The sequence below is a fragment of the Danio rerio genome, chromosome 14 (assembly GCF_049306965.1).
Source record: "Danio rerio strain Tuebingen ecotype United States chromosome 14, GRCz12tu, whole genome shotgun sequence".
NCBI lineage: Eukaryota > Metazoa > Chordata > Actinopteri > Cypriniformes > Danionidae > Danio > Danio rerio.
In genome coordinates, this window is record NC_133189.1 from 36,976,895 (window position 1) to 36,998,794 (window position 21,900).

The 21,900-nt window shown below is 35.2% G+C and overlaps 1 protein-coding gene across 8 annotated transcripts in view; it reads right to left on the reverse strand.

The window, feature by feature from the left end:
* Nucleotides 1–5,043: 5,043 nt before the first annotated feature.
* mcf2a (MCF.2 cell line derived transforming sequence a) overlaps nucleotides 5,044–21,900 on the reverse strand; it is a 62,329-nt gene continuing 45,472 nt past the window's right edge. For 2 of the 8 annotated variants that reach the window (XR_012389806.1, XR_012389808.1), the window contains 11 exons: nucleotides 21,799–21,891; nucleotides 20,268–20,415; nucleotides 19,978–20,199; nucleotides 19,697–19,789; nucleotides 17,638–17,716; nucleotides 17,480–17,546; nucleotides 11,631–11,731; nucleotides 9,835–9,947; nucleotides 9,615–9,727; nucleotides 6,590–6,693; nucleotides 5,044–6,510 (listed from right to left, as the gene is read on the reverse strand). Coding sequence is in view for 4 of the 8 variants with exons in the window: in XM_680215.11 (XP_685307.7) it covers nucleotides 6,470–6,510; nucleotides 6,590–6,693; nucleotides 9,615–9,727; nucleotides 9,835–9,947; nucleotides 11,631–11,731; nucleotides 17,480–17,549; nucleotides 17,638–17,716; nucleotides 19,697–19,789; nucleotides 19,978–20,199; nucleotides 20,290–20,415; nucleotides 21,799–21,891 (1,155 nt within the window). In the remaining 4 variants the exon portion in view is untranslated. Of the gene's footprint in view, nucleotides 6,511–6,589; nucleotides 6,694–9,614; nucleotides 9,728–9,834; nucleotides 9,948–11,630; nucleotides 11,732–17,479; nucleotides 17,550–17,637; nucleotides 17,717–19,696; nucleotides 19,790–19,977; nucleotides 20,200–20,267; nucleotides 20,416–21,798; nucleotides 21,892–21,900 lie in introns of all 8 variants that reach the window. The other 6 variants (XR_012389805.1, XR_012389807.1, XM_005173226.6 and 3 more) reach the window with 3 other exon arrangements.

The window sequence follows — 21,900 nt, forward strand, 5'->3', positions numbered from 1 at the left end:
AAACTGCTTCTAGTTAACTCCATTGTAACATTGTAGAGGCGACATGGTTGCTCAGTAGTTAGCACTGTTGCCTCACATCAAGAAGATTGCTGGTTTGAGTCAAGGGTAGAGTTCACCTTCTTTTTCTGTTAGCATACGTGCCAACATATGTTCTTTTTTTGGGGGGTGGGGGGGGGGGTGTAAGTAACTGGGGTGTAAGTAACTGTAAGTAAGATTGGGTGTAAGTAACTGTACTGTGCACTGGGTTTCGGGCAGCCGCTGCGATCGGATACTATACCAAAGTCGATGATCCGGTGTTGAGGGGGTCAGGGGGTGAAATTACAGGAGTTTTCTAGAAAAAAATAACAAAACGGGAGGGTGGTGGGAGACGGGACAAATCCGTCAAAGACGGGACAAATCCGTCATAAACATGATTCTCACGAGGCCATTATGAATCAGGGTTTCTACAGAAATAATAAAGTCCAATTTGAGACTTTTATGAACTAAACTTTAGACTTCTACAGGGCTAAACACTAGTGATTATTTTTAGTCGGTTTTCATAGTTTTTTTAAAATTATTTCTTAGTGACATTTTAATGTGTCAAAACAAGAAAACTCTAGTTGTATACACAATTTTTTTTTTAAATGACAAGTTTAACATTGTTAAAAGTATATTATTATGGAGACAATAACATAATCAAAAATATATATTTGTTGGCTTTCAGTCCAAACTGATTGACTAACTAGCCTGTCACGATCTTTTTTTGTTGTTGTGTGATATATTTCACCAATATATCGCGATAAATGATATTATTGTCATTTTAAGAACATTTTATGTCACTCATTATATAATGCCAGAATGACAATATAATAACATAGTGCAAGTACACTCTTCCAAAGAACACATTAAAATTATTTATTTATTTATAGTCATTTTGGCAATTTAATAATTAGGCATTGTAATTGTAATGTGAAAATGTATATATCCCAAACAAATAAATCATAATAAATGTTTTTAAAAAAAAGTGCAAGGTACAAAGAGGCTGCGATATCTGCTACTAAATCTATTTTCAGCTGTCAGGCACCCATATGAAAATATAGTAAATATTAAAGTGTTTTTTTTTTTAACCATACTGACACTGATACTTTCAATAGAGATAGAGATCAGCTAAAATGTTGCTAGAATGGGTTTTTATGTATAGGCGATATACAGTTGAAGTCAGAATTATTGGCCCCCCCAGTTTTTTTTTTCCCCCCCATTTTTTTTAACGGAGAGAAGACATTTAAAACACATTTCTTAACATAATAGTTTTAATAACTCATTTCAAATAACTGATTTATTTTATCTTTGCCATTATGACAGCAATAATAATTTACTAGGTATTTTTCAAGACACTTCTACAGCTTAAAGTGACATTTAAAGGCTTAACTAGGTTAATTAGGTTAACTGGGCAGGTTAGGGTAATTAGGCTATGGTTGGTTTGTTCTGTAGACTATCAAAAAATTATAGCTTAAAGGGGCTAAAAATTTTGACCTTAAAAAAATTTTTTTTATTATTAAAACTGCTTTTATTCTAGCAAAAATAAAAAATAAGACTTTCTCCAGAAGAAAAAATATTTTCAGACATACTGTGAAAAATTCCTTGCCCTGTTAAACATCAATTCTGAAATATTAAAAAAATAAATAAATAATAGTTCAAAGGGGGGCTAAGAATTCTGACTTCAACTGTATATGACATCACTAAAAATGATTAAGGTTATGTCAATGTGTTATGGGATAAGTCAATCTATTGATTATTATAACAGACCTACATGTAACGTGATATGTTGCTCTGCTATTATCATGAGGAATTGTGTAATTGTGTTTAGTTTTCTTTCCCTAATTGCTGTGAAAAATGTCAAACAGCTATTGTAAATTTTATCTCTTTGCAATAATTTTAAATATAAAAAAAGTTTACAGTTTACAGTTTGATCCACTGAAAAAAGTGATTAAAAATATTCATGACACAATTATAATGCCTCATGTTGATGACAGATTTATGACAAGTTAGATTGTCTTGGTAAAGTCAAGCTGTCATGACAAAAATAAAAATGTCAAGTGGTTTATGTCAAGTTGTCATAACAAACGCTATCTTTTAAAATGACATAACTGAGCAAAATAACCTTAATCACAATTGTCAAAAGCATGCATCAAATCTCATTCACGTCTTGATTATAAAAGTTTCATGACAGTTGAACACTCCTTTAGGTAAAGTGTTACAGTATTTCTTTATATTGGAATGACGTGCGTTAGACAGTCTACAATACCAAATTCTTATATAGCACTTGAATTGTCAGATTTATTCAGTGTTTGCATAAACACGATGCCTTAAAGGCACAGTAATTGTTACACACTTTTTCAGTTTTTACAGTTATTGAATTAAACTGCAAATAATATGTCAAATATATTATATATTCAATGAGCTCTAATGTTAAATATCTTGAGTTGAAGCTCAACATTTAAGGAAAATGTCTTGAGGAAAACCAACTGAACAGTTTTAAGGTCTCATTATACAATACACACCTTTTATATTTTTGATATTGAACTATTTGTCAAAAATTCTGTGGCATTGTTTACATTCGTGTCTCCAGTTATAGCTTGATTGATGAACGTCGTGTAAACACTGAATCATCGCTATATTTGTGGGCTTGTGGCTATACTTTAAATACAGTATAGTGTGATTTTCAAAAATATATATTTATTGTTATGCATACATGGGGTGAACAGACTATAAAGCAAGTATTTCCGTGAATTGAGCACTTACTGTCTTCACTCTCCCACAAGAATATTTAAAAATCTATAATTATACTCAGCAGAAAATACGTATCATTTCTCCTGTGTTCTACTGAAAGCTAGCATGTTATTTAGCCATATACTGGCATGCTAAATGCTTAGAAGCTGCTGGGAGGATCTCAACTGAGAACTCAATCTCTCGTTACAGACAGAAGGAAAATGCATCTCCCCTCAAGCTTTGAACCTCCACCGCCTTCAGAGGGAAAAGTAGAGGAGGGAGAACCGAAAATATCTGACGCGAGAAACCTACTTAACATTTCAGCGGCGTTCGTTCTTAAAAAGACTCGTGCCCTACTTCTGAAAATCACTGCATCTTACCCAGAAACACTGGAGACAGCAGATCATTCACATCTCACCCGTCAAACATCCTTTCATCATCAGAGAGATAACAACACAATCCCTGTTTGGCATGAGGACGTGCAATTCTAAACTGTTTGCTTCTAATAATAATAATAATAAGTGTGGGGGTTAGTCAGAATCTAATAGTAATAAAATGCTGAATAAAAATACATTAAAACTTTATTTCAGCAAGAAGAATACAGAAAACTGTTCAAGAACTACAATTAAAAACATTTTAGTATTTCTATTCGAAATACATGCTGAAAGAATACTTATAAAAATATATCTTTCTCTCTCTCTATATACACATATAGGTTACATATAGGTTACATGTCTATATTCACAAATTACTGGCCACTTTATTAGGTACAACCGTCCAACTGCTTGTTAACGCAAAATTTTAATCAGCCATAATTAACATTGCAGCAACTCAACGCATTTAGGCATGTTGACATGATCAAGGGGATCTGCTGCAGTTCAAACAGAGCATCAGAATGAGGAAGAAAGAATGATAGTTGGTGCAAGACAGACTTGTGAGTATTTCAGAAACTGCTGATCTACTGGAAACCATATCTAGGGTTTACGGAGAATGGTCCGAAAAGAAGAAAATATCCAGTGAGCGGCAGTTCTGTGGGTGCAAATGCCTTGTTGATGCCAGAGGAGAATGGCCAGCTGATAGAAAGGCAACAGTAACCACTTGTTTTATTTAAGGTATGCAGAAGAGCATCTCTGAACACACAACACATTGAACCTTGAGGCAGATGGGCTACAGCAGCAGAAGACTACACCAGGTGCCACTCCTGTCAGCTAAAAACAGGAAACTGAGGACCAAAATTGGACAATAGAAGAGTCTTGATTTCTGCTGGGACAGTCGAATGGTAGTATCAGAATTTGGTTTCAACAACATCAAAGCATGGATCTATCCTGCCTTCTATCAACGGTTCAGGCTGCTGGTGGTGGTGTAATGATGTGGGGGATATTTTCTTAGCACACTTTGGGCCATTTAGTGTCACGGTTTATGGGTCTGTGTGTTCTTTCAGTATGCTATGTGTCATGCCATGAGTGTTGGCGTGTGTTACAAACTCAGCCAGGCCAGGGATACTTGCTGGATCCCTGATTGATGAGTCTGTTCGGTCACGACACCAGACAGAGAGGATCCAATAGCGAGTAATTATTTATTTGCGAACAGAAAATGTATGCATCAAAGGATACAAAATGGTTGGAAGCCAAAGACATTGAAAACAGCAAAGTCCATAAACAAAGAGTGCCAACTGGCCAAACGAAGTCATCATCTGATGAACAGACAGCAGAGAATCCTGAGAGAAAAATAGACAGGAACAAGGACAAACAATGAATGGACTGATTACCAGCAGTTACCACCGACTGAATATATAGCCGGTGAAACAGGAATCAGCTGGTGGACAAGAGTAAAGAGAAGCTATCAGCACAAAAAGGTAAACAGACACACACCCTCACACACAACACACATGGCATGACTCATAACATACAGAAAGAACACATAGATGCATAAACAGTGAAAATGAGTACCATTTTGAGCATCGTGTCAACACCACAACCTACCTAAGTATTGTTGCTGACCATGTCCATCCCTTTATGACCACAGTGTACCCATCTTCTGATGGCTACTTTCAGGAGGATAACACAACATGACAATGAGTTCACTGTACCTCAAATGGCCTCCACAGTCACCAGACCTTAACCCAATAGAGCACTTTTGGGATGTGATGGAATGGGAGAGTCACATCAGCTATGTGATGCTATCAAGTCAATATGAAACAAAATCTCTGAGGATCATTTCTAGTACCTTGTTGAATCTATGCCACGAAGGATTAATGCAAAAGAGGGTCCAACCCAACCCAATAATAGTAAGGTGTAAGTTCATAACTAATGCTTTATTAAAAATGTACTTTTTCAATGAGCTGTACACATTTCAATACACATCATCAATACAACAGTACAACAATAAATACAGGTACATTCTTTGTTATTCCCCCCCAAAATACTAAAATTAAATCAAACAAAATAAATTAAATAGAAAATGGTATTAGAATAATAGATTAAATTAGAATTAATGCTATTAGATTTATCAAAACGATTGAACTATTAGCTGAAATATGAGCATTAAAACAAAGTGCAGTGTAATAATTTAACAGAAAATTTTCAATAATAAAAAAGGAGCATGAACATGATATAAAAGACAAAAAAAACCTGATGATGCTGCTTCACTGCGGTCTCAGATGTTTGAAGAGCAGACATTACATTCATGTCCATTACATGGCTTGATTCTGGCTGAAGCTCTATGCTGGAAAGGAATAAGGTGATAGCGAAATGAACAACATAAGAGATAAATGTTCTCCACAGCGTCTCCAGCTGCTCCACGCGCCTCATTTCCACTTCAAACGCTACTATATCAAAGTCGGCCCTCCAAACTCAGCACTGATTTTAAATAGTAAACTCATGTAAGTCTGCAATTAATATTGAATTAACTTATTTTTATTTCATTAAGCATTCAAAAAAGTGGGTATATTTAATAATTGTCTTATGATCTCCCTTAATAAAGAAACCAGCTCTGATTTCCCAGTCGCACACATACGTGGTCCCTCATGAATCTTATTTGTGGCTCCAAAAATCAACACTTCACATGACGGCCCTCAGGTCTTCAAGCTGGCGGAGGAGATTCTGCATATAAAGTGCCTCACATGAGAATCGGACTAAATAAGAGAGAGGTAAGAGTCATGCAAAATTCAACCCGGTTTAAAGCTGTAAGAGAGACACACAAAAGACACACAAATCCGTGTGACCTGAATAAAGTGCTTTTCTGAGGTAACTAATGCACTACTGAGCAAATCTGCATTAAACAAAAGGGAGGAAACAGGCATTATGGCACTGCATATTTGGCATCGAAGCTCTCAGGAAGAGCTTCGTTTGTTCAACGAGGATAAATAGGACGACAGTACAAGATAAATAACAGCACAAACGCACATGGTTCACAAACCAGTTTTTTATAAGTCTTCCAGGAGGTTTAACCGCAAAAAGCGTCCAATTAGAAGTGGCTTTGTTGGGTCTTGATTCAGTAAAACTGTAGTGGAAGTCAGAATGTTCTAGACTCCACCTAGTCAGGAGGACTGCAGTGTGTTTGGGCTGAGGACGGATGTTTAAAAGCGTTCTCTGGGTTTGCTCAAAGGCTGGAGAAAAAAAAAAAAAAAAAAAGTTGTGTTGTGCATTGAGCAGAACGTTGGGATACTATCCTGCTGGTCAAGTCTGAATCCATGTGGTCATGTCAGAGCAGGCTGATTCCTTCATGGTGAACTGAGCTTCCTCGCCTTACGAATCCCTTGATCTGCAGAGGAGATATTGTAAAACTGATCATACTTGGAGGAAACTCTATAAACAGATAGAGGACGTCTAAACTTACAGACCTCCAAGCCGGCTGGAGTGATTCTTCATGCTTTCTCCCAGGATGCACTGCAGGTTAGGTGTAGGGACACGGCCTTCCTGTCTCCGACTCAGATTCTTCACTAGCCTGTGATTGTTGAAAATGATACAGATTCATATTAAGCCACTATCTGATGCCACATACATATATTATTTTTAAAGCTATGTAAATAATTTAAATACCACTTAAAAGACCAATTTCTTTGGATTTATGATTTATAGTTCTGTATCTGTAACTACTTAAAGCTGTGACAAAAACAACAGTTGAGAAATTGATTCAACATCGATTTCAAGATTTCCAAGGCTATTGTTGTCTATTGGAGTGAATGTGTCAATAGAGCCGCCATTTTGGTACAGGGTAGCGCTCCTTTAAAATGAATGTGAAACCAAGGTGCACTGACACAATCGAGCCATAGATATATACATATAGAGGTGTATATATATATATATATATATATATATATATATATATATATATATATATATATATATATATATATATATATATATATATATATATAATTGGGAGTTTTCCCGGTGGCAAATGTTTTTTTAACATTTTTACAATTTACAAATTGAAAAAATGTTTACATTTTTTTTTTACAATTTTCTACATTGATGGATAAGTGACTGCAGGGGCATTGCCGGCAAAGAGCATGTGTTTGTGTGCATGGAAATGTATTATCCTGCCTCCCTGTTAAATTTGATCTAATCGACATTCAGAAACACACCGACTTTTACTTCTAATTCTAATCGAGGGAGCGATTCATTTGTGAATGAATGATTTGTGTAAACTATCCATATTCCTGCATCTTAATGTGTATATCCACCTTTCTGATCTAAATGGCCTATATAATGTTTAATATTTAATAATTTAGGGTGGAATGTACTGTATGCACATTGAGGCACAGGCACTGTTATGTTTGCAGGCACCCTCATACTGTAAGTAGGTCCACACGAAATCTGCACATGCAGAAATCCAGATTTCCACAGATTTTTGGTCTATCATTGAAACTATTTATTCACTTGTGTATATGTGTGTAAATTTATATTTATTCAGTTTTTTTAATTAATTTCAGTAATTTTATTGACTAATACGAAAATATTTATTTGATTTATTTACAATACAGTTTGTAAAGTAACATTTTCTGTCTTTTGGTAGATATATCATTTGAGAGACTTGCTTTGTTTAACAAATAAGTGGATCTAACTGGATTTACATTCTAAACATAAAATAAAAGTTAAAAAGGTATTTTTTTCATACATTACGTTTTTAGTTTTGATACTCATTTGAAATCATTCAGCATAAATCTGCACATTTTTTACAAAATTCTGCCCAGAAATAGCAAAAAATGTCTGCAGATTCCATCTGGCCATCAAAAAAACTAACGTTTACTTAGCCGACAATAATACAAGTTTCTGGCATCAGCGTCGTCTTATCATTATTTATTATTACCAATACTTGTTAAGCACAAAAGTTTGTAACATACAAAATAGTAAAAAACAAAATCTTCTCTATGAAATGTTCTGCTTTTATGCTTTGTTTTCTTTGTTTGCTCATTACTACAACCATACACTTTGCAAAAGTCCAGAATTTCGGATTGGTTTTGTTGGACAATTGGACTAAGTGCAGTTGAATGACTTTTGTCCTGGGAGCACTGTACAAATATGGCGGTGGTATTGACGTATGCTCAAGGCCCATATTCGATATCTAATGTATACATCTATGAGTTTTTAATAACAGCTGGCACACTAGGCTAGTTTTAAACTGTAATCAAATGCGCAGGAGGAAGAGTGCCAGAGAGTCATGTAAATTCACTATTTACACAGCTCACTATTTAAAACTTTCCTGACTCTATTTCTAATTAATCTGCTGTTAAAAACTGATAATAACTATGGAGTGCATTTTGAAAATCTCAGAATCAATGCAAAAACTATTTTTTTAACACCTGTACACCATAGCTCTAAAACTTCTGATTACATTTATATGCATGCTATATCAGAAGCATTGACTATATATGGCAACATTGGAAATAAACATTCAGTTTATCATTTACATTTATAACTGCTTCTCAATAAACATGCATTATATTAAAAACACATACTGTACAGATAACAACAACAACAACACTGATAAACAAAAGTTCTTTCAATTTGATCAATGATAAGTATTGAAAATTTCTCATACTGAAGACTTTTCTTTAGAATCAAAACAAAAACACTGACAGAAGAATCCGGCGCTCGGCGCTGAAGACTTTTCTTTTCTTTTCATGTTTCTAGCAAGGAACGGTGTTGTTTATGAGTTAGAATTGTTTTGTTAAATTTATTACTTTGCAAAAAATTATTAATTATTTTAATATAATTATATTAATATAATTATTAATTACTTTTATTTGGCTTCACTATCGTCCCCTTACTCTTAAATTAATCTAATTTTGTTTGATACTTTGTTTAAATTTGCTACTTTATTATTATTGTAAACATTTCTTCTTTTTTTATATATATATTTGGACATTTTTCTGGTTTCACTTTTTGTACATCAAATCACTTTTGTTGGCAGTTTTGTTGTTAGTGTCTGTTGCTTGCGCCCTCACCTTGAATGTTATTACTTTTACCCTAGACTAACATCAAAGAGGTTGTAACACAATGTTATAAAAATCAGAAGAAATCCTTTTGATGTGTAATGATATTGATAAAAATGTAAAAATAAAAATATATATTTGATAAATAAGCATGATTTTCAATCAGACCATATCAGAAAATATGTTATTTTGTCCAACATTCATTAAAAGAAAAGTATCTAAATGACAGCATTTTTATTTGAAACTTAAAATCAATGTTATCAGGCCTTTACAGGGGAAAAACATCAAAAACTAACATTTGATTCAAACATATGCTTAGTGAATTCTAAGATATGTAATTGGAAGGGTTATTCTTTTCAATCTGAGCAGCAGACGGAAATAAAATTAAAAAAAACTGCAAAACTCTTCCCCAGTACACATCACTCACCACTGGCCATGATCTTCCTCATGCTGTAGTTGTATGACATCACCACACTTAATCATCAAGTTATCCAGCCCATTATTCCTCCAGTCCACGAACACCTTGTATCTGCCTGGAACCTAAAACAAACAAGACAAACTAGTGAAAGCTATAAAAAAGTGTGCCATCCTACATTAGATTCTATAACTGTTATAAGTGGTGTGTTTGTGGGATGCTCAGCTCTCACCAGATGAACAGCGTCCTCCTCCTCAGTGTCAGACGGGTTCGAGAGGCTGTTTGCTCCACTCCAGTCCTCCAGACCTTCACAGATATCTACAGAATAAGGTGCGCCTGGCCAGCCTACAAACACACCGCATACATGTCTCATTTATGATTCAAGCTTTCTTTTTAATGTAGTATACAGTAGGTGTGGATTCTGGGTTTCAGCTTGAAGACTGTGGTGACAGATATAATGTTTTAGATCAGCAAGTGTGTCTCTAGGGTTATGTCGAATAGGCAGTATCACACTTTAACCCCTCAAAGTTTAACAAAACCCTTTTTTGAGTACTTTTTTGAGACTTTAACAGATTTGTGTGTGTTGAGCATCAGTTAAAACAATGTTAGCACCTGTTAGCTTTAATTGTGGGAAAAACTGGATAATTTTGAGCTTTTGTCAGCTAATTTCAGCTTCCGGGTCTAAAATGATTTTTGGGACAGGATCAAAATCGGCGACTGCTGTGTTTGTCGAAATCCTCTAGATTACCAACAGGGCTATTGATTGAAATAATAAAATCATGCGTCTCCTCATGGTTTGTGTCTCATTTTGTGAGCTAACTGACAAGAGTTGTTTGCTTCCCTCCTTCTCCCCTGCTGACCACGCCCACTCCTGCCCTTTGTTAGCGGAGCTCCACGCAAATTATGATGCATCTTTTGAAAAAATTCTGGAGGTAGACCTGAACCGAAAGTGGGGGGTGTCATGACCCTTTAACTGTCCTACTGCCATTTTTTAACCATAGACATCTTTAACTTAAATGACTGCCAATCTGCAATGATTTGGTGCAAAGATTTGAGCTTGGTCTCATTTTAAAGAAGACACTTGTTAGATTGAAAAAGCTGAAGTTAAAAAAGTTAAAATAAAATAAAAGTTACATCAAAAAATAAGCTTTCAGTAAGATTTACTTTGGCTGCAGTACCAGACATGACCACCAGATGACCTTCAGTTTACATTGGTGACTATAATAGGGCGTCCCCTATTTCTTAGTATGTTTTGAGGATTATGAAGCATTTTTTGTTCATATTTTTGACAATATTTGCAAAGAAGGCATCAAATTCTGAAGCGGTATGGTTCAGTTTGGTAGTATTTAAATTGAAATTGACTTCTAAAAACATCTTAAAGGTTTGTTTACACATGGATTTCTGTAGCAAAGTAATGCTTTACAATGCTAATGGATATCATTGCTTAAAACTCAATCAAAAATCACTAAAAAATCATGACATATGGTTTGTCACAATCGCTTTATGTTTAGACTACAATATTATGGTTAAAATATGTAACCACAAATGGTCCCACGGGTTAAAGAGTGACAGTAAATGTATTTTGATCTTATACCTAATAATATAATCATGTTCCTAAATAATCATGTTCCTAAATAATCATGTTCCTAAATAATGAAAAAGAAAAAATAGTAAAGTATTGCGCCTATCGTTGCGCCTGCTGCAGCAACAGTGTTGAAGAAAAGTCCTTTAATTATTATACTTAAATGAGAATATATTTCCTAGACTTTATTTTCCTAGATTTTTTTAGCAAGATGCTAATGGTCTAATACATTGGAATGTGTTATGCTAAGCTAAAAGTGCTCCCAACAGACCTGGGAATTGGCTGAATGAATTAAAAATGGTCAAACTCAACTGTTACTCTAAGGGAAATGAGAATATGTGCCTATTTCCAAAAAAAGTGACACCTCATGCATTATGTTGACCTATTACATTGATCTGTGAATTTGCAGGTTTGTCTGTGCAGGTGTTTGTGTGTGTAACACTTACTGCGTCTGTTGCGCTGCTGCTGGCTGGAGCAGCTGAATGCATCTGGACTGCTGTGGCCCGACTCTGTCCCATCGGAGCTCACTGACGCTCTTTGCTGTTTGCTGTGGCACAAGAGCATAAAATGAAGTAAATAAACAATTCATTCACACGCACTCACGCCATCTCTTAAACATGAAACAGGAGCCAAACCAGCCATCAGCTCAGCACAAACCATGTAAGAAGCTGGCAGATATGGACAGATGGCAGCAAATTTGTGACTCTTTCATAACAGACGTGCTGATAAGTGAATGAACATAAGGAGGTCTCGATTTGTCAGGATACAGTATGACTGAACAGGCCGAGCTGGTTAGCACCACTTGACATGATCTAAAAAAAGGCCTGTCCAAGAAGCCAAAATAATGGAGTCAAAGCAAAATCTTGTTTGCTCGTCATGCAAAACAGATGCAGAGATGGACTGGCCAGTGGCGGTTCTAGACCACGGTATCTGGCGGATATTGCAGGGGCCACTTGTATTTTTAGGGGTGACACTTTAACATGTATATCATATTTATATTATTAATTCAGGATCATTCAATGTACTTTTGTAAATCATTCACTGTCACTCTGCTCCCTCTGGAAGTTCATAAAATATCTTGAGACAAAGTAAAACATCCAAGTATATAAAACATATTTTTTATTATAGTTAATAAAACGTTCTCTAACTGCAAATTCTTTAATTATTTGCAAAGTTTGCACAGCTATCAGTACTTTATTCGTAGTCTTAAATTGCTATTAAAACAAATGTCTAATCTAAGCAGAAATTTGGATAGTTTAATGCAGTGTTTCTCAACCATGTACCTGGAGGCCCACCAACACTGCATGTTTTGGATGTCTCCTTTCTCTGCCACACACATTACAGGTAGAGATGTCTAGATCTGATCACATGATCAGAAATCGGGCCCGATCACACGGTTTCAGACTTGATCGAAATCGAATGTTACCTACCGATCAGGAATCGAATATGTATATGTGTACGTATATGTATACACCGGCCACTTTATTAGGTACACCTTACAGGTATCGGACCCCTTTTGCCCTCAGAACTGCTGTAATCCATATTGACATGATAGCATCACGCAGTTGCGCCATATGATTGGCTGATTAGAAATCTGTTAACGAGAAGTTAGACAGGCGTACCTAATAAAGTGGCCGGTGAGTGTAAATACTATATATTATACATGTTTACTCTGATTAATTTTAACACATCTATAGTTATGCGGTGGCACAGAGTTTGATCTCTTTCTTAACTTTACACAGAAACAGCAACGCGTGCGGCATGACATCACTTTGTGGCAGAGATGCTATTGGTTAAATGATAGTAGAACAAGAAAGCACCTTGAAACCCAAAAGCGGGAGTATGTCTGAGGTCTGGAGGTATTATAAAGTTAATGATGACAACATTTCCATAGCAAACTGTAAGATATACATATATATATATACTTTGGATTGCCTGCAGGGCATTTTTAGTTGAGATGCTGTTTGTTTTTATATTAGATTTTTTTTTATTTACTGTTGCACTAAAGTCTAAAAGTTTTTAAAAACTGATGTTATTTATTACTTGATTGTTCAAGCTGCCTCACAGAAGTGCTCTGTTTGTTCACAGAGTTGTTGAATTTTAAAATAAGGTGAATCAAATAAAAAATAAGGAACATGCTGGATCTGCTTCTTTGCTCTTCTTTATTCTTTTTTACATATTATAAAAGTATCGGATTGTGTTTAGGTATCAGTAAATAATTAAAATCAAATGACTCAGACACCAGGGCAAAAAAACCCTGATTGGGACATCCCTAATTAAAGGTCTTTCAGTCTCTACGAATGAGCTGATGATCTGAATCAAGTGTGTTTGGTTAAGGAGACCTGGATAATGTGCAGAGCTGGTGGTCTTCCAAGAATGTGGTTGAGAAACACTGGTTTAAGTAATTAACACTATAAAGTTTATATACTATAAATGTACTGTATATAATACACTGTATACAATTGTACACTGTACATATACACTATAAATGCTTTATATAAAGCATTTAAATAACTAAATAAAATACAGGACATGGCTCTAATTAGAGGTCTGCATAAATAAATTTCCAAATAAAGCGTAAATAAATTTCCGAGCGAGCACTGAAACAGCGCAATGCTGTGTTTAGCTTGTTTGTTCGTTGCTATGTGTATGTGTGTGTGCGCGCGAATGAGAGAGAGAGAGCTTTGTCTGAGGTGTGTGTGCTTGGTGCTTGTTTGTGTGTGTGTTTATACAGACAGCTTGTTATAGGCTGTCTGGACTCTGTATAGCTGGGTGGATTTCGATTTTGTTCTCCCCCCTGCTCTTTAGTGGGATCGGGCGTGGCGGGTAGAAAACGGGGCGCGTCAGGCAGCGGGACAACAAATGCTGAATATAAGCGGGAGCGGTCGGGTTCGGGCTAAAACCTGACAGGAGCAGGATTCAAAATTTAGTCCCGCGCAGATCTCTACTCTAAATGTTACTGTGGTAACTGTTTTGGATGTTTGGTATTTGCATGTTTTGTTTTGACCAATTTTATATTACAGCTCCAAGCACTTTGCTGCTGAATTTGAACATGACAACAACAACAACAAAAAAACATGCATCATGGTTTGTGTGCACAGTGTTGCCATGTCTGCTTACAAGTGACTATGGGCCTGGTTTAAAATGAGTATATTACTGGTCTTTTATTGAATTTATTAAAGCGGTCATAGACGGGTCTCCATATTTTGGAATAGTTTTTTATTTATTGTTTTTTATTTATATGTTTTTTTTTTATTGTTTTAAGTTTTGGCATCTATTTTTGCTAATTATAGACATTTTTGCATTTTATTTTAACCAAGATCTGACAAAACATAAATGAGTCAAAGTTTATATCACTTTCACTGTGTACTTGCTGTGTGCATGCATACTGAAGACAGACACATCTGTGTGCTAAAAATACATCACTAACACCTAGATGGGGTCCATTAGCAATACATGCAGTTTTTGTTAAAATGTTGACGCTAATCCATAATCCCAAAAATTAGGGGGGTCCCTAGAACCGCCCCTGAGACTGACAAAGCATCTGTCGGTTTTAGTGATGAGCAGGTGTGTATGAAGGGGACGGCGATGGTGGTTAAAATATGGCCAGAGCAGCCCTGTATGTGACAATATCGGAGCGCCCAGTTCCCCGTCCCGCCTGCTTTACCACTGAGCGTCACTGTCGCTTGGAGGGGCGAGTGAGGCATGGGCTCCGAGCGCGAAGGCACACACACACGCCCCCCGACAGGGACACAAGGTCCAGACGGGGCAGGCAGCCCTTAAGAACACCACGGGACGATGGCCGCACGGCCCTGTGGGAGGACAGGCAACCACACACAGCGGCTTCATATTTGGCATATACTTGTTTAAATGGGACATCTTGAATGTGTAGGTTCAATGTATGGATATACAAAAAATGTCAAGGTTTAACATGAGGCCCAAAATAAACCATCAGATAAATGAGTGTCAAAAATATTTTTAAAAAGTAAAGACGAGGCAACGAGGTAATTTTCTTATGAACTGCAACATCATATTGAGTATATCATCATGAATGATGCCATGTGCTGTAATCTATTTTGGGGAAGCCATGACTGATTGACTGATACAGTGATAAGCATAACTGAGTACAGCCCATTTTGAAAATGATTATTTTTATCCATTTCTCAGTGAATATGGGTAATATATATATTGGTGCATTTGAACAAAACAGATTTATTAAACAGATATATTTATTAAAATAATATTTTAGTCACAGAACATCTTTAGAAATGTAAAGTAACAATTAAATTCATGCAAAATATTGCAAAAAATACTACATTTTCAACATTTCAACAATTTTATTTATTTATTTTTTTCAAATTTTTAAAGTATTATATTAAGTTATTTTGTTAGATAAGCTCCAGATTTAGCTTCAGTACTGACTAAACTAATGCATGTGCACAAATATAATATTGTAATTTAAATGTGATATTTGAGGGGGGTGTACTGATATATGCTAGGCACTGTATTTATTTATTTTATTTTATTTTTTTAAAGAAAATTAAAAAGAATATAATTGAACTGAAATGTTGTAGCGTTACACTGTAAATCTTTATTGTCATAGAAATGTAATGTGCTCTTGCTGAAAGTATTAAGTTGATCCAAACTTTAGATTAATATTATTATTATTTATTATTATTATTATTATTATTATAATTATATAAGAATTTTGCTTAATTCTAGCTTGTAAGTATGCCTCTGATTAAAGCCAAATACAGATGAAGTCAGAATTATTAGCCCCCCTTTTACATTTTGTTCTTTTTTAAATATTTCCCAAATGATGTTTAACAGAGCAAGGAAATTTTCACAGTATGTCTGATAATATATTTTCTTCTGGAGAAAGTCTTATTTGTTTTATTTCGGCAGGAATTAAAGCAGTTTTTAATTTTTTAAACATCATTTTAAGATCAAAAGTTTAGCCCCTTTAAGCTAATTCGATATTTGATCATTTAAGCTAACTCGATAGTCTACAGAAAAACCATCGTTATACAATAACTTGCCTAATTACTTTAACCTGCCTAGTTAACCTAATTAACCTACTTAAGTATTTAAATGTCACTTTAAGCTGTATAGAAGTGTCTTGAAAAAATCTAGTAAAATATTATTTACTGTCATCATGGCAAAGATATAAAAATAAATCAGTTATTAAAACTATAATGTTTAGAAATGTGTTGAACAAATCCTCTCTCCTTTAAACATAAATTGGGGAAAAAAATAAACAGGGGGGCTAATAATTCTGATTTCAACTGTATATACATTCATTACAACGATAATGAAATCAGACGTCATGGATTTCTATCCACTATTGGGGTCAACATTTTATGAAGGTTTTTTTTTTATATGTTTTTTTGAAATTTGCATGACAGTTAGAGTGGGCTTAAAAAAAGGCAATATCATGTTATTTTTATATAGAGATTGGCAGGTGTTTAACTGAAATTGGTAGACTTTGTTGCATTGCATGCCAGTAATAACATAAACAATTGAACATTTTTGAAAAACTATTTTGCACGCCTGTAACACAAGAAATGTTTTCTATTAGATTTGTTTTTTTACCAAACACGTAAACATTTTAGGGCCCTGTACGGTTCATTTACAAGATAAACGAATTTCTCTTTTTTTTGTGTCCAAAACCTAATATCAGTCACTTTGTTCACAGCTGATTTTTTTCTTGTACATAGGAATGTCAGAGTGACAAATAATCAGTATTCAATATTGCATTTCAATATAAAATAATAAATATTATATTTCCTTTTGTTAAAAGCAAATGCACAGAAGTAAAATATGGCCAAGAGACCAAAAATGTTTTTTTAGACGAAAACTAAATATCCTTTAAAATTCTTAGAGATGTTTAGAGATATTATATAACTGATCACATTTAGCCATTAAAATAGTCAAAAATCAAATGCGACTCACTTTACATACAGCGTATGCTTATTGTACTTAAAAAAATAAATAAATAAATGTCTAATAATAAATAACTCTAAATCTAGAAATGTATAGAATGTACCTGTCAATTAGGCAGATAAACAGTTCATTTTGAGCTCTGCTTACACATCTTATGCATTGCTAAAGCAGAGGAGGGGGCGACAAAATCTATGGGCAGGGTTTTTGGGAAGGTAGTGTTTTGTGAGAGATCTGGCAGAGCTGAAAGCAGCAGAAGCTGGTCTGAGCCAGAGGGTGGAGAAGAAAGAGAGAGAGTGTGTAGAGGGTGGATATGATCAGGGATTAGAGATGGTTGACACTGGTGGACTCTTACCTGACAGACAGCGGAGGAGAAATCTGCATCTGCATCTGCTCGGACACCGCAGTCGACAGACACAGCTCTTCTGAAACACAGAACATCACAGATCACTCACAGCACTTGTGGAGACAATACAACGATATTAAATCACAGGAAATGTGATGTGTTGAGACCTTTGAGCTGTTTCTGCTGGTTGGTCAGGATCTTTCTGATTTCATTCAGCCAGGCGATCTTTACCTCCACAGTGGGTGCCTATAAGAAGTTTTTTCAAATTAATGGTATGTATAAAACGTTAATCATGGTTACGGCCCATTGAGTAACTCGTCTTTTGTTCTTGTTTGAGCTTTAAAAACTCTATCTCATGTATTTTATTGTATAGAAAAATAATAGCCGTCTATGTAACAGTTTTATGAATAAAATTATGGATAATTTAATGCTGTTGCTTTTATTTTACCACTTCAAGGTCCTCTAATTTATGCAGCTTTGATGTGTAATGTAAATTTAATAAAAAAAAAAAAGTGGGAAATATTGAATAGACCCTCCTTCTTTTAAACATATATAAAAATGTTGGCATTTGTTAAGTTGAAATGTTTCTCAACATGTTGTAAAACACAACATTCAATGTAGAATTGAAATGGGACCCATATATTTTCTTCATATGAATCACTCAGTGTCTGAATTGTAAATATAACGCAGGATATGCCATTAGCTATATTAAAAATATAAACTGCATGCTGTATCTGCGTATGCAATGCAAGCATCCCAATTTTTTGTGGTCCTCCCTCATTGTTATAACTAATAATTAATAACTGTGTAGTTCTGATTAACAACAGTTATTATTGCCTCAAATTTGCAAGTGTTTAGATGAATGCTCAGTATGAACACTGGATCTGCTACATGTAAACAAATGACTGATTTCAGCTCCAGCAATAGTGCCTTGAAAGGAGCAGGAGGTTTCAGATACTTCAAAGCATATGATTGGTCAGAAGATCTGATGTCATAAAAATTTTTCATCCGTATTGGTAGAAAGAGGGAACTTTACAGCTGAAATCCAAATAACTAGATTGTAATTCCGTAACACTTTATAATAACTACACAATATGAATCATTCATTAAGCATTAGCTAATAGCAAATTCATTTTCTGTTAAGCATGAACTCTATATTAACAGATGTTAGTAAGCAGTTTATAACTTCAAATACAAATGCTCTATTCTTGACTTATTGGCACATGTACAGTATGATGTGCTTAATGATTGTATTTTCATGCTTTGTTATTTATTATTTTTTCATTACTAAGTTAAGTATCGCAATATTTACAAACCAGTTATTTGAGAGAAGTTGCTAATTTTGTTAATGTTTAATAGATGATTCATAGTGTGCAGCTATTATAAAGTGTAATTCTTTAAAAAATATTTCCCATGTGATGTTCAACTAAAAAACAGCTGTTTAAACATAATAAGCTAATTATATAACTCATTTCAAATAACTAATTTACGTTCTCTTTGCCATCATGACAGTACATAATATTTTACCGGTTATTTTGTAAGATCCTAATATTCAATTGAATGTACGATTTAAAGGCAAATAAGTACAATTAGAGAAGTCCCTGGACAGAAGCGGCCTGTTCTGTGAACTAATTATTTTGGGGGCACTAATAATGATGGCGACATGGTGGCGCAGTGGGTAGCACGATCGCCTCACAGCAAGAGGGTCACTGGTTCAAGCCTCGGCTGGGTCAGTTGACATTTCTGTGTGGAGTTTGCAGGGTTTGTTCTCCCTGTGTTCGCGTGGACCCTCCGGGTGCTCCGGTACAGGTGAATTAGGCATGCTAAAATTGTCCGTAGTGTTTGTGTGTGAATGAGTGTGTATGGGTATTTCCCAGTGATGGGTTGCAGCTGGAAAGGACTTAGCCGAAAAGAAAATGAGTGAATGAATGATGACATTAAAATGATTGTTTTAACCGAAAAACTGCTTTTATTCCACACATAACTAAAACAAACCAAGAATTTCTCCAGACGAAAAAATATTTTAGAAAATACTGTGACAATTTTTTCTTGTTCTTTGAAACATCACTTGAAAACAGTATGAAAAAGAATAAAATTTCACAGCGACTGTATGTTTTGAATGATTCAGCCTTCCAAATGCTTATTTTGGAGGAAACTAGTTTAAAGATAACTATAAGACTAGCACATTGATACTATTCAGAGGGATTTTGAACCCTTATTCTTTACCTGTATCACATAGACTTCCTCTCTGCCACTGTACCAGATCTCAAACTTCTTCACATCTCCTTTGACGTTCTCCGTAATGCCAACCGCACTCATCTGCAGGCATAAACAGTGTTTTTTTTACTCACAGACACGATTCAGCTACTTTCTTTATAACCCTTTCATATGCTGTGACATACTGCACATTTTACCGTCAAGTAAGGAATGTTATGATGAGCAAACATGCTGACATACAGCGATGCCTCGACAGTGCATATGTTCTCACAGCAGGAGCTGCGCTTTACCTTCAGACAGTGCTTGAAGCTGTAGGAAGGAGTTTTGTCAGCATTTTCTCCATGCTCCTCTCTCCGCTTGCAGAAGAGGAGCGCGTGTTCATGCAGAAACAGGTGTCTCTGCATGGGCTTGAAGCGGGCCATTTCCTTCACACGGGTCGGGCCCTTCTTATGACCGATCCACACACTGAAGGAGCCCTGCATCAGTACTCGGCCCAGGTCGCTGAGATCCCCCTGAAAACACACAGCATGTTAACTACGCACTCACACTCGCAGAGACACTTCAACTCGCACACACTCACTTTAAGCTGGTAAAAACGTCACCTCATATCCGGTGATGGCAATCTGGTGCATTGAGTCATTGACTGACTTGAGCAGATCCAGCATGGCTTCTAGCGCCCCCTGCAGCTCAGAAACACGCTCACAGCCTGAGCTGTACTTAAGGAGCTCCTATTGGCACAATCACATACTCATCTGATTTACTGGACAAAAATATTACATCATTAGAAAAGAAATTCTGTATTGAATCGCACAGTTTTCGATACTTTAACTTCAAGTTAATACACATCAAACATTTTCAATCGTTAACTTAGAATGAGCTATATCCACAAGGACTTTTAAATTCCAGTAAGCCAGCTCAAGAGCTTCGGGTGAACTGTTATTTTATTCCAAAATCAAAGATCTAGTTTCTTTAATAATCAATGCACTGGCGGATTGATACACGATATAAAGTGGTCTTCCTCAGGCTGGACAAGAAGCACTGCATTAAATTCCATTGTTCCACTCCATGTCTTTATAATTTAGAAATTTGATAAGATTTTATTTTCATGGTCCCTACTGCACATTTTGTTGACTAAAAGTTGCATTGCAACTACATGCCAATTAATACTCAATTGAGTATTAGTAGACTGTGTGCTAAATTTCTGCTGATACTGCTCCTTCACCATTTAACTGACTATAAGAAACTTTGCAAGTACATGTCAACTTACACATACCCTAACCCAAGTCCCAACTTAGCAGTGTTATTATATTCTAATGAGAATTAGTGGGCATGTAGATGCAATGTAGCTTAAATTCAACAAAATGTGTTAAAGAGACCATCAAAATAAAGTGATAGCGGAAATTAATTTTGCCACAGAATTTTCAATTGAGTTTCTGCGCTTCCCTGCTGCTCCTGATGGCTTTTTATCTCGTTTTATGTTTGAACAACTAAATGAATGCTTAAGTCTATTTAACTGAATATATTTATTTATTTATTTAACTGAATGAAATTACATTATCAATGCTGTAACAGGAACCTTATAAAATTGAAAATATTTACCAACTGTTCACCGGAAGTTTATCTGTGGCTGACAAATACTAGCTGTGCATACAGCCCATTGATTTCAATGTCTCACAATTCTGAAATCTTTTCTAAAAATTCTGAGGTAGAATCAAAATTTCAACTATAATTTAAATATTGCAAATCTGAGTTATGAGTTTAAATCCCACAGTTCAGATTTGTCAACCCAGAATTTGTTAGTTCAGAGTTAGTTCTCACAGTTCAGAAATGCCTTTTTAATATTGTAAATTCACATTTATTTCAGAATTCTGAGTTTACATCTCTGTTTGCATCTAACAATTATTAATGTTCATCTTACAACTGTAAGAAACTTTGAGATGAGAAATTGCAATCTCATATTTTTTCATCCAATTACATGACTTGTATCCAATACCAGCTTTTCATGAAAAATATTCTGATCACATGATGTTGAATTTGATAGCAAAGAATGCTGTATAAAAACAGTCTAATTACAAAACTGTTTTTTTTTTTTTTTAATCTGAATCTCTTACCTTCAATAGGAGCTGATATTTTGTAAGGCGTTGGATTGGTTTAAGCAGGTAAGAGTCAAGAGCAAGCTTGTGTTCTAGCTTCTTTTGGCACTCCTGAAACAC